General features: G+C 40.8%; 1 protein-coding gene across 1 annotated transcript in view; it reads left to right on the top strand.

Annotated features, from left to right (window-relative positions):
• Positions 1 to 18,387, top strand: part of ACE2 (angiotensin converting enzyme 2) — a 44,845-nt gene extending 26,458 nt beyond the window's left edge. The window contains exons 9-18 of the mRNA XM_053580366.1: positions 2,102 to 2,328; positions 4,128 to 4,272; positions 7,101 to 7,199; positions 8,289 to 8,411; positions 8,811 to 8,983; positions 9,927 to 9,985; positions 12,067 to 12,167; positions 13,662 to 13,778; positions 15,574 to 15,768; positions 17,149 to 18,387. Of these exons, the coding sequence (XP_053436341.1) occupies positions 2,102 to 2,328; positions 4,128 to 4,272; positions 7,101 to 7,199; positions 8,289 to 8,411; positions 8,811 to 8,983; positions 9,927 to 9,985; positions 12,067 to 12,167; positions 13,662 to 13,778; positions 15,574 to 15,768; positions 17,149 to 17,257 (1,348 nt within the window). The 3' untranslated portion in view covers positions 17,258 to 18,387. The remainder of the gene's footprint in view (positions 1 to 2,101; positions 2,329 to 4,127; positions 4,273 to 7,100; positions 7,200 to 8,288; positions 8,412 to 8,810; positions 8,984 to 9,926; positions 9,986 to 12,066; positions 12,168 to 13,661; positions 13,779 to 15,573; positions 15,769 to 17,148) is intronic.
• Positions 18,388 to 18,909: the final 522 nt, after the last annotated feature.

Here is an 18,909-nt window from a genome sequence, read left to right as displayed (position 1 = left end):
CCCTGGACAAAGTATTTCACTTTTGGGGTTTCAGTTTCCTAATCTATAAGGTAGAATAGTAGTCTCCAGGTTGCATGTCTTTGAGAGTCTTAGGTTGGCTTCACTCACTTGAAATAAATATTGTCCAACTCTTCATTGAGTGGGGAGCTCTCAGGTGAAGGGGAATGAGGGAAGCAGGTTGGGACAGGTGAGGGAGGAAAGTAAGGAAGTGATCTCTGCTGGAGACTTGGCATCAGCCTGATCCTATGGAGCTCTGAGCACGACTTCAATTGGTCACACTTTGAGACATGAGACTGAGACTGGCATTTTGTGCCATTATATTAGTCACTGGCTGTGAGCTGCCTGAGTGTGTGAACTTCCTGGGTAAGGCACCTCCCATTTAGCCAAAGACAGTGTAGGAAGCAGCTGTTGGCCCTTATCTGCTGTGACTCAGGTAGCTGGGGGATGGGTGGATCTGCTTGACACTAAGATCTGGGTGGGACCCCACCAGGGTTCTCTACAGTAGGAATCAGCAATCCTTTTCTGTAAAGGAACAGGTAGTAAATAGTGTAGGCTTTTCAGGTCAGCATTGCAACTACTCAACTCTGCCCTTCGTAGCCATAGACAATACATAAACAATGGGCATGGTGACAATAAAGTTTTATTTATAATGTGGCCAGCTGGTACGCCATAGTTTATGACCCCAGAACTAGAGTAAGGCTTAAAAATGAGAAAGTGTATGTAAGTTTCTTAGCACAGAATCTTACATATAGTAAATATATGGTAGTTATTCTTATAGTTGTTTCAAAAGAGAATTGAGAGAAACCAAGTTGGAAAAACAGGTTGGGGTCAGATTGGCATATATAAAGGAGGCTGAGTTTATTCTTGAGCAGTGAGGAGGACATGATCAGAGTGGTAGGAAAATTAACTTGGAAATCTATTGAAATATTACCCCTATACTGAACTGAAAGAAAATGCTCTCGTCAGGTTCAAAAGGATCACTATCTCAAATGTGGTGCTTATGCTGTTAGGCTACATAGCATTAGATGACATTTACAAGTGGTCTTTCAAACACTATTTGTCATTGACTTCTGCATTGTCATCCTCTTCCAGACTTCTTTGATTTCTCTGATTGTACTTTGTCTCCTCTGAATCACTTTCCTCTCACCACCTCTTTGGTTCTGGGACCTCCTAAGTAGGCTTTGTCTTTGGCTGTCTTTTTTTTTTTTTTTTTTTTTGAGACAGAGTCTCAAGCTGTTGCCTTGGGTAGAGTTCTGTGGCATCACAGCTCACAGCAACCTCAAACTTTTGGGCTTAAGCAATTCTCTTGCCTCAGCCCAAGTAGGTGGGACTATAGGCACCCGCCACAGTGCCTGCCTATATTTGTTGTTGTTGTTGTTGCAGTTGTCATTGTTTTAGCAGTCCCAGGCTGGGTTCGAATGCACCAGCCTCAGTGTATGTGGCCAGTACCCTACCCACTGAGCTACGAGCGCTGCTCTGGCTGTCTTTTCTTACCACTTGATTCATGCTTCATGTGTCATCATATCCACTCCCTGACTTACATGCTAACGATTCCCAAGTCTTAATTTCTAGCTTCTTCTACTATTTCTCTAATTTGCGATACCACACTGCTTGCAGTGTCCTGAATGGCACATTCTTTTCTCAAGCCTTTCTCATTGAGTACTTTGGGGAATGTCAACCTCTTTTGCCACATACCTGGAAAACTCCTGCACATTTGGTCAATGTTGAGATTGCTCATTGAATCCAACTATGTCCTTCTTGGTGCTTCTAGGAGACTGTGCCTGCATTCGGTCATTGTTGCACCCAAGACTGAGTCTACTGATCACTTAAAGAGTACTTGTCTCACCATGTTTGTAGCACAGGACTCCACTCATCTGTCTTCCTATTAGTCTGTGAGCAAGAAAACAGGATTCAGCCCTGCCTATTAGTTTATATTGAGCAATGAGTACAGTTTCTAGGACCTAAGAGGCGGGGACTCAAGATTTGCTAGTGAGTAAATCTTGGCAAGACGATTCACGCTACGAAAACTTCATACAACTCTACTGTGATGATTAAATGAAATTTAGTGAGGTTCATTTTAAGCTTGTCCATTTTTGTGCAGGATCAAAATGTGTACAAAGGTGACAATGGATGACTTCCTGACAGCCCATCATGAGATGGGGCACATCCAGTATGATATGGCATATGCTGTACAACCTTTCCTGCTAAGAAGTGGAGCTAACGAAGGGTTCCATGAAGCTGTTGGAGAAATCATGTCACTTTCTGCAGCTACACCTAAGCATTTGCAATCCATTGGTCTTCTGCCACCTGATTTTCAAGACGACAATGGTATGGACATTTTCTCATGGCTTGTTATGGCGGTTCTTTAGTCTGACATGGGCTAAGGTATTTATTATTATACATATGAAATATTGACTTTTGACCCACAAGGTGTAAGGTATTTATGGATAACTGAAAATTGCTACAGTAAAAAAAAAATTAGGTACATGTCAACTTGTGGTTCTGTATTATTGAAAAGGGATTAAGAAGGGTAACTGAATGAATGATCTTGGGACCCTAAGAAATATCTAACAGAAGTTTGTTTTCTATTAAAGATACTGAAACAGTCCCATAGAACTGAAATGGTCACCCAGCTCAAGGTCACTCAGCTAATTAGTGTCAGTGTCCTGACTAGATTCTTCCGGTTCTAGGTAAAAACTTCCTAAAATTTTAACCCACTTTGCCTGAGGGATCCTGTTTTTCTCTGGATGGCTTGGCTTTGATGGAACATGACAAATATTTAGTGAGGATGCCATGGTTTTTGAGTCTTCCTTGTAAAAGGAGGGCAAGCAGAACCTAATACCTTCTCTTCCATCTATTTTCTCCCCTCGTTTTAGTTATTTGTGACATAAAGATCAGTTCTGCTGGCTGGGGCGTTTGGTCAATAGAGTCCATTCCCCTCCATCCTTGGGTGGGGCATTCGCTCTGTCTTGATTTCTGGCTCTAGCTCCTTGGTGATCCCGTAAGGATCTTGGAGTAAGCTGGTGTAAAGCCATCATCATGTCTGAAATAGTCATTGTAAGCATCCATTCAGTGGATTGTAGACCAGCAGTGGCATCCACCCATGAAGCAACAAAGGAAAGGTAGTTGATAGTAACTACACCTGCTTCCTAATTTTAAAATATAATTCATTCAAGTCAATGATCAGGCAATTATCTGTTTTATTATTTTTTAGTATTCCCTGACAGGAGGCCAAAATGGTTGAATCACTATGTTTCTGAAGCTGTGGTTAAACTACCAGTTTGGAAAACCCCTGCTGCTTCTTTTCTTGGCTCTGCCTCTATTTGTAAATAATGTTAAATAAATTCCTTCATCCCTTTTCTCCCTCACTCCCTCTTTCTCTTCCTTTCTTCTTCCAAACACATTTACCAAGCACATACCACGTACGAGGCATTTTCCCAGACACTAGAGACAACAGTGATGTGCAAGGTAAATCACACCCCTGCTTACATTTCAGTGAGCTTCCTTTGTGCACTAGAGATGAGCTCCACTGCCTCTTTATGCCATTAATGAAGGATAAAATAAAATAACATGATTTGTTAAAGGAAAATATCAGTCCATTTAAAGTACATTGTACTTTTGATCATCCAGTGGATTGTATCCTTTAGGTTTTTTTCCCGATCCAGAGTGTACCAGCTTTTCACTGCATTTGTTCAGTGAAGACTTACAGAGGGCATCATATAGCAGACACTGACTAGTCTTGAATAAGACATTAACAATCACTGCCTCCATGGAGCTTTCAAAAATAAACAGTGTGACTGGGAAAGGAGATGAAATAGCTCAAATTAACTCTGATAAGAGGTATTTAAGGAAAGCAATTAAAACTAATGAAAAAAAGAGGATGGGGTAAATTGCAGATTTGTATTTACCGGTTCCATTCCAGGGCTTTACCCTACTCCAAATCTTTTAGTTGAGAAAATGAAAATATACATATTATCATGTCCACTATCAATATTTGTCATGTGATCATCCTATAGTAAGTATATCTTGAAGAATAGTATCTTGAGATTTAGGAAAATTCTTGTTAACACAAAACATCCACTGTCATCTTCACCTTAATATTTATCCTTTTCCATTTTTGCTTTCAGAAACAGAAATTAACTTCCTGCTGAAACAAGCACTCACGATTGTTGGAACTCTACCTTTTACTTACATGTTAGAGAAGTGGAGATGGATGGTCTTTAAGGGTGAGATTCCCAAAGATCAGTGGATGAAAAAGTGGTGGGAAATGAAGTAAGTCAATGATTATGCAATCAACAAAATGTTTCCTCATGAGTTTGCTCTTTATTTAAAATCATTTTGTTGGTACGAACACAGATACACACACACCCCTGATAGCTGTGTTTCATTGTCTCAGGAATTCCTACAGCCTCCTGAATCCTCAGTTGTCAGGAAGGGCTGAGGAGCTAACACTACTCCCACCATCCCTCACCCAATGACTGGTGGGAGTTGGTGGGTGAATACCTTAGCGCCCTTGGCCTCAGGTGGGATATCTCTTGAGATGAGGCTCCGCACTGAATCCTCCAGTTCCTTAATGTGGGTAAGCTCCAATTACCTGCGGTGGTAACTTGCCTGATAACACACTTTTCGGGCTGTTTTCCTTCCTTTCCCTGTCTTGTTTCTTCACTCCTTTGCTGATGTTTGCTGGAATCATTTTCCAGGGCCTTGTCTCTGGGTCTATTGCTGAGAGAAACCAATCTAAAATGGCTAGGATTAGGGTTCTGAGAAAATGCTTCACAGTCAGGATAGCTGGGATTTGAACAGGTAAATCTTGAAAACGGGTGATGTGGAATTAAATATGTGAAAAACAGAAAAGTGTGTTCAGCTAAGGGGAATGCCATCACCCCACACCCCAGGCACACATGAATGGCGTCATTTTAACTTTTTTAGTCTCTATTAGGATGCCATGTCCTCAGATAAAATTCCCTTGTCTCTGTCCACACCTCGAGTCAGGTGACACTGCTTTATGCTCTTAAGTGGCATCACTCATTAAACTGTGGTATTTAGGAAGTGATCGATTTTTAAATTCATTTTTATGTATTTTACCCATTCTTTAAAACAAAATGTTGACCCCACATTTTAGGAAAAGCACTTGGGATCCAATGCTAGTCATTTCAGGCATGGTCCTTGACCTCCCAAAATGTTCAGTCTGTGGCAGGATATGAAAAATGAAAGCACTGTAATGCGCAGTGTCATGATGGGAGGGTACAGGAGTCCATAGCTGTCTAAGTGGTAATCCAAAGCCAAATTGGGGGGGGGGGGGTCAGATGAGGAGATGCATCTAAGTTGAGCCCTGAGAAAGATGTGGGAGTTAACTAGTTGTGTGGGGAGGGGAACAGAGGATTCCAACCTGAAGAGGATCTGGCAAGTCTGGGCAACAGACAGTGATGAATTTCAATGGCAGCAGCATTACATTAGTCACCACTGTACCCCAAGTACCCTGCACTGTGCCTGGCACATGCAGGCTTGAAATAAATGGGTTTTATTTTTTATTTCTTTATTTTTTTGAGACAGAGTCTCAAGCTGTCACTCTGGGTAGAGTGCTGTGGCGTCACAGCTCATAGCAACCTCAAACTCTTGGGTTTAAGCGATTCTCTTGTCTCAGCCTCCCAGGTAGCTGGGACTACAGGCACCCGCCACAATGCCCAGCTGTTTTTTGTTGTTGTTGCCATTGTTGTTTTAGCTGGCCCAGGCCAGGTTGGAATCCGCCGGCCTCTGTGTATGTGGCTGGTACCCTACCCACTGATCTATGGACGTCGCCCAATAACTGGGTTTTAGATGAAAGAACTACAAAAGAAGGAGAGAGAGGATCTATATTCTTTCCACCATTTATGAGACCTCTGTCAATGTTTTCTTTCTTTTTCTTATTTTTCCTCTTTGAAGTGAAGATCTCATACGTCACATGCAGTGCTACATCCATGGGTTTAAAACAGTGCTATTCTTCAGTCAGGATTCTCTCTATTAACATCAATCTTTCTTAGGAGGAAGGAGGCAGCCTGCATAATAACTGTTTCTGGCATTTAAATGCAGTAGAACCTCTGTAAGTTGACCACCCAAGGGACTATAACAAACTAGTCAACACACAGAAGTGGTCAACATAAGGAACGAGGCCTATTGTACTGATGCATACATGAGGTGTGTGTCCAGTCTATGAGAATTAGGTCACCTTAAAGGAGGTGGTCAGTGTAGAGAGGTGGTCAGCTATGGAGATTCGACTGAATTACCGAAGCTGTGTTTACAGTGATCCCACAATCTGAAGGGACAAATGTATTCCTTTTAAATAATTCCAAATACGTGATTTCCCTACCTTTTTTTTTTTTTTTGACTGGATTCTTTTGATTTCTCACAGTTTATTTTTAAAGTACATGGAATTAGACCCTTAAAGTGATTCATTTATGCATTAATTATTCCTTTAGTCATTCAACAAATATAAACAAAGTCTTCCCTTAATGCCAGTCACTATGTCTGAACTATAAAGACGACCAAGACACAGCTGCACTCTCTAAGAGCTCAAGTCTGCAGGGCAAGAAGGAGCTGTAGGTGAAAACAACAAAACAGGGAGAGAAATGGCAAAGGAGGCACAGCGAGACATGGCTAAGGAATATGGAGGGGTTCACTGCTGCAGAGTGCGTAGGATGAAGACAAGTTTCTCAGAGGAGGGGTCATTTGAGCTAGCCTTGAAGAAACAGTAAGAATTCAACTTTGAAAAATTCTATCTTCCTGGAGCACATAAAGTGTGGTCCCTGAGAAGAATTGTTAGGGCTTTCACTGAACGTTTTTGGCCATGTGATACACTTTATGAATTTTATTAAATTAGTGTTTTGAAGACATAGCTGTTTTCCAATGGTATATTCTGGCTGAATAAAAAAAAAAAAACCCACACTTAGAGATGGCCCCATAATGGGCTTTCCTGTCTGTTTTTTTACACTGTTTCTATTTCACCTGACAACCAATGTCAATATAAATACCATTGACTGAGGCAACTGCATCATTGTGCTCAACTCGACCTTGTCTGAACGGGTGACTCACAGCTAATGGATCTTTTTCTTTTCTTCCCAAAGGCAAGAGATAGTTGGGGTGGTGGAACCTATGCCCCATGATGAAACATACTGTGACCCTGCGTCTCTATTCCATGTTTCTAATGATTACTCCTTCATTCGGTAAATGAGTTTTCTTCTATTTCATTCCCAGGGGTACTGGATAGCTGTGTTAATAATAAATAGAGATCAACAAAGTGATAATTATTCTTTCCATCTCCATTCCCCACCCCTTAAGCTCAACACAGATGCTCCTTCACTTATGATGGGGTTACATCCCAATAAACCCATCATAAGTTGAAAATATCTTGTCAAGAATGCATTTAATACACCTAAACCTATTGAACATCATAGCTTAGCCTAGCCAACTTTATAAATGTGCTCTGAACACTTACATCACCCTACAGCTAGGTGAATTCATCTAATATAAAGCATATTTTATAATAAAGTATTGAATATCTCAAGTAATTTATCGAACACTGTACTGACAGTGAAAAACAGAATGGTTGTATGGGTACTCACCATTAATGCACAGCTGAAAGTAACATTGTAAAATGAAAAAAACAAGCAAACAAAAAAAAACAAACAAACAAACAAAAAAAAAACCAAACAACAAACCGAACCACTGTAAGTCAGGGACTGTCTATATAGATGATCAATTTCAGTACAATTTAACCCAACATGATTTTTTGGGCTAAATAAAACTTGTATGAGGACTTTCCCCAATCATCAAGGATTCAATAGCATCATTGGGAGAAATCAAAGAATTCTTGTCTTCCCTCTTCTGGTAGAGTTTATCATGTAACAGAAAAAGAATTTTTAACTTGATGTCCAAAAACATACGTTCTTCACCTATTAGCCCCAGACTTCGAATTTTTTGGGCCTCAGTTTCTTTGTTTGCAAAACGAAAATAATATTATTGACCTGCCTAAGTATCAATTAGCGTCACTTATATGAAAGGGTTAAAAATCTGTAAAACACAAAACAAATGTGAGCTAACACTTACCAGAGTAATACTGCCTTGTTCATCAGCTGATACATACCGTGCACATGGATGATGATGAATCTGTAGAGTTCATGGCTAGAGAATGAGGTTGACTAGTGTCTTTTTGGTTATTTGGGCCCTGGAACTTGGATAGATACCCTAATCTACACCTCTGATACTGTAACTAAACCCAAGGCTGCTTTCCTCTTTCTTTGTCTCTTGTACAGATATTACACAAGGACCATTTATCAATTCCAGTTTCAAGAAGCCCTTTGTCAAGCAGCACAACATCAAGGTCCCCTGCACAAATGTGACATCTCAAATTCCATTGAAGCTGGGCAGAAGCTGCTGTAAGAAATGCCTCAAAATGTTGAAACTCTCTTAATATTAGTTATTTCCATGCCTAGGCTTGAATTTCATTTCTTTGTTCTAAAAAGACACTTTTGGGATACAAAACATCCTCATCTACAAAGCAAACGTTTCATTTGGGCTGAGACAGGAACCTACACCACACACTGGCTGGATGGGGCCACCTCCTCTTTCCCTGTTGTAACTACAGAGCTCCCTTTGCAGTAGTAATTGGAAAGAGAGAGAGACTGAGGGATGAATACCTCTATTAACATGCCTTTTCTTATTTGCCAGGAGAAAATTAGTTAAGTCAAAGAGAAGAGGCACTAGATCATAGTTATAAATACATGTACATTTGGAATCCCTCAATGGGAAAAACAATCCCTTCTTTTTTTATGTAGCAATATGATGAGCCTTGGAAAATCAGAACCCTGGACCTTAGCACTGGAAAATGTGGTGGGAACAAGGAATATGAATGTCAGCCCACTACTCACCTACTTTGAGCCCCTGTTTACCTGGCTGAAAGAACAGAACAGGAATTCTTTTGTGGGCTGGAACACCGACTGGAGTCCATGTGAGTACAGTGAGTCGATGCATGCGTCTGCTCCCTCGGTCCCCTGTGGTCCCATTCTCATGACGGCTGTGACACAGCTGAGTCTATTTTCCCTCTATACATAACCTGCTTCTGACTCTGTTATGGTGGCAGCTGTCATTGTTATTTTATTGGTCAGTTCTAGACTTTTGCTTCTGTCTACTTCCATTTCTCTTTCTCCCAGTAAAGCTTTATCTTGACTTTATCAATGTTTCTTTACATCATTATGCTTGCAGAGCCAAGTAATATACTAATTTGTGCCCTTTCTTATGTACTTTTTATTTGTCCCCAAGTTTTTAGTTGCCTCAGTGTTTTTTTGGCAGACTAACTTGCCATCTACATTGCACTTGTTTTTTCCAAATTGTCTATTCTCTTCCACTGTATCCTTTCCTAGAGAGTTCCTTCTGAGTCTTACATCTTCCTGTTTCAATCTGGACCACAGTTTTCATCCTGAGCAATTCCTTTGTTGTTCTTCTGGGTTGAATCTTCTTAGATTCCACCTCTTATTTCTTGGATGACCTATTGTTTTTCTGGAGCACAGCTTCCAAGCGACTGTCTAAACAAGAGCACATGGGGTAGGAGGATCAATTATTCTCCAAGTGGTTTTAACCACGCTCTGACTTTCATTTCCCTTGTGTTCAGCCCAGTGTCCTCTTCCTATTCTCTGCCGTACCAGAATCCCAAATCTATCTGGGATTCTCTGGCTCTTTTGGGGTCTGTGCTCCCTTTGTGTATACATTTGGCCCTGGCTTTCTGTCCCTGAGAAAGCAGTTACCCATTTCCCATCATTTTCCAAAAGTGAGTTTATACCTTTAAAAAAATTCCTTTACTAGCACTTTAATGGGATCTTGGGAGGAGAAGAAAATAAACACATGTGGCCAGTTTGTCATCTGTAACCAACAGCCTGTGATTTCTCTTTGATCAGATGCTGACCAAAGCATCAAAGTGAGGATAAGCCTAAAATCTGCTCTTGGAGATAAAGCTGTGAGTGCATTTTCATTATTTTTTCAGCTCACTGTCTTTGCTTGAATAGGACACAGTAAGCCTGTTCCAGTGTGGTCTGAAAAAGTAGAGGCCATGTGGTTCTCTTCAAAACTGTAAGCTCCCAATTCTGGCCTTCAGGTTTGGGGTTTTTTTTGAGTAACTCATTTCTTCTCGGATGGGCTATGCCTACTTTTTGTTGATTACTTTTAAGGCATTATGAAGATCAATGAGAAAACATCTGTACCAATCTTTAAACCTCAAATACCAATCCTTCCAAGTGACTCTTATCACTGTTATCTTGTATTCAAGGGAGAGGATGTGGTTACATTTTGAGAGGTTGCCTGGGTTCTACTTCCAGAGATTCTGATTTCATTGCTTGATGTGGTGGCAAGAGTTAAAGGTCCTCAGGTGATTTTAATTACAGCAAAGTTTGAGAGCCACTGATACAAAGATGCATTTTGTGGTAACAAAAAGTCTTACAGAAAATCATATTACATGTTTGTGTGAATTATTTTAATAAGTATTGCTCTCTCCTAGACACTTGTTGCAGGTGATCTAGAAGTAGTAGCATTAATTGGGAAAGAAGAGAGGACAGGGTAGTTGCAGGGAGATGGGGATCAAATGCCTGAGTGGGGCTGTGACACTTTGAAGGCTTTGCAGTGGCCACAAAAAATTGTTCTCTGCATTAAGTGGGTCCAAAGCTTATCTTCCTGCCTCCTTATTTTCCTGAGAAGTTAAATGTTGTCCAAGACTCAACAATACTCTTAGTATACTTTTCATAATAAGACAGCAAAATATACATAACACAGTAGGAGTAAAAAAAGTGAACATTTAAGAAAGAAAAATAAAAATGGAAGTGTATTGCTTTCCGAACTCTGAGAGTTCAAGTTCTTATTTCTTAATAATCATGGAATATTCTGTGGAATTATTTCTCTTTCTGCCATATTTTTATTAGATCTTGCTTGGCCTTTCCAGGATCCTTTTCAATTATCTTTTTGTTTCTTGACATTTGTCTGCATGTTCTCTTTCCGTGCAGTGGAGGATCGGCAAATAGTCTTCAAAGGGTTTGATGGTGTAACGTTCTAAGGCCAATTCACTAAGCAACAGTTTGTTTGGATGAGACCAGAACCGTTCCTTTAGTGCCTCTCCACATCAGACCCAGAACATCTGGCCCATTCAAGCTATTTTATGGTGAAATCCAACTGGATTGTGATGGCATTATTTTGAGAACTCAGCATTTACAATTAAAAAAAAGCGGCGATAGTAACAACAGTAATAGTGTTATTATTACTATTGGTGCAGCTCACCCCTCCAATCCTGGGAGAAGCCAAGCTGAAAGGAATGTAATAATTTTTTTTGTGAAATTTAAAAACTTTTTTTCCTGAAAGGGGAAGGAGAAACATAGACCAAAACCTTGTGCCATTTACTGATCTCTTCTGCCATCTACTGGACACAAGAGGGAATGCTTTTCTCTCTCTTAATGAATCTTCAAAGGCCAGGCAAACACAAGCCATTTATCTGGCATTGGAAAACAAGAAAAAAACAGATTACCTTGCTATTTACAAAGTGTTATCTACCCGTTGAACTTCAAGTTTCTTTCTTTTTCTTTTACACTTATAATATACAGTACGTATATGAGAACTTACTATAAAAATAGTAAACAGTTTGTCTATAATGTACAGACATTTTCAGCAAAACCCACAACTTTTCTTTAGACTCCCATTTATACACCTACCCTCAAGGTGTTTATTTCAGTTTACATCAAACCAAAGTTAAAGGCCCAGTGAACCTAAGGGCTCCTAAAATGTGGGTGCCTAGCCATTAGCACCACCTGGGAGTTGGTTAGAGATGCAAATTCTTGGGTCTCATCTCAGGCTTTCTGAGTAAGACGCTGGGGTGGGGCCCAGCACGCAGTGCTTTAACAAGCCCTGCAGGGGGATGCTGCCGGGCACACGTGTGGAGGGTCACTGGCAATGAATATGGGGACTCTCTGGAATATTCAGAACAATGCTTGAGGAGTATCAGGTGTTGAAAGCATCCTCCGATCCCTACTGAGCAGTGTCTTTCTTCTGAATTTGCAGTACGAGTGGAATGCCAATGAAATGTACTTGTTCCGGTCATCTGTGGCATATGCCATGAGGAAGTATTTTTCAGAAATGAAAAAGCAGACAGTTCCATTTGGGTGAGTTGATTTGCTGGGTTCTCAAGTTACTCCAGCCAGCACCTCTTTATCTGAGTCTGAGGACATATTCTGCTTAAACTTTTCTTTAAGTGCAATGAAGAAAAACCTTCTAATAACTTTTACACTTCCCTGGCATCCTGGGATTTGGGTAACTCCATTGAGGGGAGAGTGTGGCTTATTTGGCTTGGATCGCAACAGCACCGTTCTTATTAAACAGCTCTCACCCACCCTCAGCCCTGGAAGAGAAAAAGTTCTGCCTTCCTTGAGCTTATATTCTAGTGTGGATGTGTTTTGTGTGCGTGTGGAACACACGTGTGACATATAGTAAAATTCCCCGACACATGGTAGGAAGAAAAATATGACAGAAAAGGGGCCGAGGAGTGCTGGGGTGTGGGTGTGGGTGTGGTGGGGCAGTTCAATTTTAACCAAAACGGTTAGGAAAGACTTTGCTAATATTTGAGCAAAGATTTGAAGCAGGAAGCAGAGGCAGCAATGCAGACAATGGGGTGAGGTTTCCCCTGGAGGAAACAGCCGAGCAGACTCTCAGGAAGGAATGTTGTTTGCCTGTTGGAGGAGCAGGAAGGTCAGTGCGGCTGGAGCAGCGTCTGCTAGAAGCTGAGTAGATGTGGCCAGGGTAGAGGGGGGCTTTGCGGCAGGGGGCAGAAGAGAAAGTATACGTGGGCTTCAAAGCCCCACGCTAAGGACTTTGGCCTTTATTCTGGTCTTGTTACATCACATAGGAAAGCCCACACATTCCCTTCGCCCATGGGTGCAACATGACATTTTCTGCTGGGTGGGGGTGGGTTGGGGGTGTGAACACACCATCTCTGTCCCTGGTACTGAGCCATCCCTGCCCACCAGGCTGTTTGTCACAATCCTGGGTCACCAGTGATTCCTTGCTCATTCTGTTAGTGCTTTCACTTTGAAATGTTTCCATCACTGGAAAAAAAATGTGGGTTTTAAGGCCCGGCGTGGTGGCTTATGACTGTAATCCTAGTACTTTGGGAGGCCAAGGTGGTAAGATGGCTTGAGGTCAGGAGTTTGAGACCAACCTGAACAAGAGTGAGACCCTATCTCTATAAAAAATAGAAAAATTAGCTGGGCATAGTGGCGCTCACCTGTAGCTACTCAGGAGGCTGAGGCAGGAGAATTACTTGAGCCCAGGAGTTTGAGGTTGCTGTGAGCTGTGATCACACCTCTGCCCTCAGGCCTGGGCAACAAAGTAAGACCCTATCTCAAAAAAAAAAAAAATGTGGGTTTTATATGGAGGCAAAACAAATAGTGCTAAGACTTGATCTCCCAGCTTTTAGGGAATTGATTTCATGTGCTTTGGGCAGGGTTAATTTTTCCTGGTGATTACATCTTTGGTTACTTGCCCCGTCCCTGTCTCTCTCCCCTCTGACCCTCTCCCTAATCTCCTTTTCAGCAGCAGCGGAAGTCTTCATTGTCTTTATTTGTGTCACAGGGGAAGATGTTTCTTTGGTTTCTCCACAGGGAGGAGGATGTATGGGTGAGTGATTTCCTACCTCGAATCTCCTTCACCTTCTTTGTCACTGCACCGAAAAATGCATCTGACATCATTCCCAGAGCCGAAGTTGAAGAGGCTATCAGGTGACGGTTTACTTTCAAACAAATCATATAAGGGTGAGGGGTTAACACGTACAACAACGATAATAGGTAATGTTTAGTGTTCTTCCTATGTTCCTATTGTTCTAAGCTATTTGCATATTTTACCTCAGCCTGCAAATTTGGGTTTTAATTCCAGATGGCTCCCACAGCAAGGGAATTGTCTTGATTCCAGATAAATCGTTAGACAGGGAATTGAGTGTAAGTAATTTATTTTGGAGGTGAGCCTAAAAAGCACCGATAGGGAAGTGTGGACAGGAGACAGAAAAGAGAAGGAAGATCAAAGATTGCGTGTTATCAAGCAAGGTACCCCGTGGGCAACAAGAGCCCAGTCCTGCTGGGGCACGTGGAGAGACCAGGTAGAATGCCTCTCAGCAGCGAATGGAGGGAGCTGGAGGATTGCTTCACTACCTCCATCAGTCATTGGCTGGGAACTGCTTCCAGGTGGCATTAATTCCCCAGCATTTCGGCCTGCAGGCAAAAATATCCTGAGAATGCTAAGGCCAAAGAAAGTCTGGCTAGCACATGTGGAAAATAGCAAGTGTAGAAAAGGTTTGAACAGGTACTGCCATCATGTGCTGTAGGGACTTTGATGCAGGATTCATTTAACTGCCCAAAGCCTGAAACACAGTGGCCCAGCACAGCGTTCCAGAGACATGGGTCGGCCTGTACACTAGGAGAAGGCCTTGCTAGGAGCAGTGAGTATTAACAGGAGATAGTTTGTCCGATTTGCCTCCACTGTTTTCCACAACATGCAGCAAGAGTAAAGAATTGATCAACCATATGATGGTTCCCTTCGTCCTTAAAACAAAAAACAAAAAACAAAAAAAAAACAACCTTAATACACCCACTGCCACTGGGCAGCTCACTAGGAGGCCCTGTTGAGCTGCATCCAAGTCCTGCAAGTCCAACCAGGCCCAGAAACTCGCTCATTGCCTCTAAAACCTTTTGTCTGTCTGAGGGAAAAGTACCAGCTGAGATCCCCACGAAAGAGCTCAGCCCTCCTGGATACCCAGCTGCAGGCTGCAGCTCCAACTTCCTGCTCTCAGGATGACTCTTTCTAGATCTTTTCAGGCTATGGTTGCTGTGAGGTTACATGGCTAATTCTGCTCTGACCTCTGTCCTCCTTTGGTGGAGTCAGACCACTTTGGCCTTCAATCTAGAAGGTTTTCCATTTCATTGTTTATTTTTTTTTAATAATCTCCATCCTTTTGCTTCCATAAATTTCAGCCATTTCCCATTGCAGTGCTGAAGAAGTTGGCAAAACTCCTTCCTGTGTTGCTCTCCAGTGCTGCCTCCAAATGCCAACATCTTTTATTTGGAAAATACTCCTTGAGGGACATGGCTATAGGACGCGATTTGTTTATAAAAGAGGTGTATCCACTTATCCTTTGTCATGATTTTATATAAACTCATTGTCAACCTACTCTGATGGAAGGGAAATTCTTGCTGAATATGCTGACTTTGCCCTTAAAACACAGTAGTCACAAATGAACAAATGTCAGCCATTTGCACATTTCCACACTTGCAATTCAGTTTTCCAACGAAGCTATTGACAAACATAATGTGGGTTGTAAGATGCGAAAGGTACATAGTTATCAAAAATTCATATCTCTTATGCAACCGATAATCTCTTTTGCTTTTATTATGATTTTAGGCATACATCCTCCTGATAAGCCTTATCAGATCCTTTCAGGAGCATTGATGTAAGGAGTGAATAACTACACACACTTTTATTTTGCCTAAATGTTCCTTTGCTATGTTTTGCTTTTGTGAATAGGATGTCACGAAGCCGTATCAATGATGCTTTCCGCCTGGATGACAATACCCTCGAGTTTCTGGGGATTCAGCCAACACTGACTCCTCCTTACCAGCCGCCTGTCACAGTATGGCTGATTGTTTTTGGAGTTGTGATAGGACTGGTAGTGGTTGGCATTATCATCCTGATCGTCACTGGGATCAGAGATCGAAGGAAGTAAGTGACCTTACTAACTGGAGAATTTGCAATAAGTAGTAGGTTATATCGGCCAATTTTGCACCTAAATATCCTGATACATCCCCTAGAAATTGACCAGATGTAATTAGCATTTCAATTACATCTTCAACAAGGCCACGTGGTAGATAACCAGCCTGGGGTTTATTAGCACACCATAGTAAACTACATCCTAGCCACGATGCCAGTTCCCTACTGCAAAGAGGGAACTCAACAGGGGTGGGTGGGCTCAGGGGATTGTCCTCATTGCTAAATCCTTTTTAGTCTAGAAGTGACCCTACAGATTGGTGATGGTTTTGAACTGTGAAACCATTCAAGAATGAGCTCTGAGATTTGCATCACATCAACACTTTTTAATCACCTTCATTTCTCCTTAGGTAGCTCAGATTCCATATCATTTCCTTAATTCATGGTCAGCTATCCTGTAATTGAGTTGAAGATCAAAGTTCATTGAGGACTTAAATCACTAGAGACCCAATTTCTAGTCTTGCTTTGTCACTGGACATTTTTCTGACCTTGAGAGATATTGACTTTTTGGGCTTATGAAATGAAAGCTAATATTTTATAGCAACTAGCAAAACTCTATACACATCTCAGGTTGTTTAAACATATTCTTGATTGAATCTCTATTTGTGTTAGTCCATTTTGCTCAATTTTCTTCCTTATAGAAATTTTTAGTTCCTCCAAATAGCTTTATTTTAAAAATTAGGCGTTGAATAGGTAATATATTCAAATGGCTAAAATAAAAAAATACACAATGGTACATAAAGAGTTTCCCTGTCATCTTTTATCTCCAAGTTCCCGTCACAAAGCTGACCAAAATTATCAGTTTCTTGGAGATATATAAGATGTTTTATATGTCTTTTTTCAGTATATAATGTTAGAAGTCTACACAATGTTCTATGTATTCTTTTATTTTCCATTTAATGTGTTTTAGAGATCATTCCATATTAGTTGAACAAAGGGCTTACCTCTTTTCTTTTTTTTCTGGCAATATAGTTTCCCATTTTATGGATGGACCATAATTTTGTTAACCAGTCCTCTATTAATGAACTCTTACATTGTTTCTAAATGTTTGTTTGTAAAAAAGTTGCAACAGTTTAATATAGGTAATTTCCTGTATGTGCCAATATATCTGTAAGATACATCCTAGCAGTGGGAAAGCTGGATTAGAGCATATGTGAATTGCTAATTTTGATAAATATGGCCAAGTTGCCCTCAAGAGTAGCTGTCCCCAATATCAACAATTCAGCCTTCTAAACACAGATTACCATCAAGCTCTTTGATCTTCATCAGTCTGGGGTTGGTAAAAAGTATCCTTCTAACATCATTATAGTAACGTGACTTCACTTTATTTAACAGGAAAAATCAAGCAAGAGGTGAAGAAAATCCTTATGCCTTTGTGGATCTTAGTAAAGAAGAAAATGCTCAAGAATCCCAAAACGGCGAAGACATTCAGACTTCCTTTTAGAGAAATCTTTTTCCTTCCGAGGTGCTTTCATTGTGTATTAATGTTAATTTCATGGTACAGAAAGATGAGATTATAAGGATGTCATTAGGTATCAAAGCTATGGAACGGATAGAAAAGGTTGTCCAAAGACAACACAGCTGAAGAGAAAGCACCTTTGCTAACACTGCTTTTGCTATTTATTTCTGTTTTAGGATTTAACTTTTGCTCTGTTTTCCAATAGTGATGTTTATATTAGAGAATAAAGGGTGTTTTTGGCCTCACAGGCTGTTCAAGCATAATATAAATGCAAATGTCTGTTGAATTACTGGAGTTGATAACAAAGAGGATATATCATGGGAGGAAGTATTGGACCTTGTATGGAGTCTGGATGGCTCACTTATAAGGACAATGCCTGGGAACTGGTGGGGCTGTGGGGACTGAGTACAGCATACACTGTTCACTTTAACCCAAGTGTAAAGGATGGCATACTTTCTTCCCATTAATTTAGTCCAAGTAGCATGGATTTGCTCACAGTGATGCTTGGGAGTTGACCAGGCTTTCTTCAGGGTGACAGGTCTACAGAAGAGAGAATTCAGTGAGCAGGTAAAATACATCATTTTTCTTACTTTCAAGCTGCTTGATCAATAGCTCCCTGATAACTCAAAAATAGTACCAGGGGCCTCCATGAACTCCCAGAACATGCCTTGTTCTTTAACAGTGGAATGAGTGGAAATTCCAATTGTTTTTTACCCTCTGAAGTAGGAACCCAGTCTCTTAAATCTTTTGTATTTGCCTATATTGTCTGAGCAGGGCTGATCACAAAGGGGGCACTCAGTCAATACCTACTAGATTTACACACTCCTGTGGTCTTATGTCCATTCTATCTGCTTTTCACTTCTGTGGACAAAGTTGTCGTCCGAGTGTGTCAGACCCTTGACCTCCCAAATGTCTTGGGACATATCACAAATTCTCAGATTGCTTTATTGTACAAAGCAGTTTTAAAATCAGTCCAAAAAATGTGTTCAGAAACCAAATCTGATACTGCTTTTGTATTTCCTAGAATCCCTACCCCAATTCTGAGCATAACATCTACTATATACCTGAATATTAAAACTAGATTAAATAAATGAACATATCCAAACTCTATCCATTAACTCACTCTCTGTGGTGACCAGCAAAATGTCAGAGTGACCTTGGAGTTAATTAGCCAAGTCAGGGGAGGATAATTTTCATAATCCCTTATAAAATAGCCTCAAGATAACTAATCAATCTGGTTCATAGGAGGCTCTTTGATGTCTTTTAATTATCTGATACTTGGGTAGCAAAGATAGAGTGCTTTGTCATTTGATGAGATTTGATGAGATCTGTGCCCCTCCAAACAAGTTTCCTTATTACCATCTGTATCACCATCTTGCCATTCTTTGAACCCACAGCTTTGGGCAACATACAATAGAATTTCCTCCTTGGCTAATAACCATTTTATCCACACCTTTTTCTTTTTCTTTCTTTCTTTCTTTTTCTTTCTTTTCTTTCTTTTCTCTCTTTCTCCCTTTCTCCTTTTCTCTCTCTCCCTCTTTCCCTCTCTCTCTTTTTCTTTCTTTGTAGTTTTTGGCCGGGGCCAGGTTTAAACCTGCCACCTCCAGTATATGGGGCCAATACCCTACTCCTTTGAG

The sequence above is a fragment of the Nycticebus coucang genome, chromosome X (assembly GCF_027406575.1).
Source record: "Nycticebus coucang isolate mNycCou1 chromosome X, mNycCou1.pri, whole genome shotgun sequence".
NCBI classification, from domain to species: domain Eukaryota; kingdom Metazoa; phylum Chordata; class Mammalia; order Primates; family Lorisidae; genus Nycticebus; species Nycticebus coucang.
The sequence above is the reverse complement of the archived record's forward strand: the minus strand, read 5'-3'. Positions and strand labels throughout refer to the sequence as shown.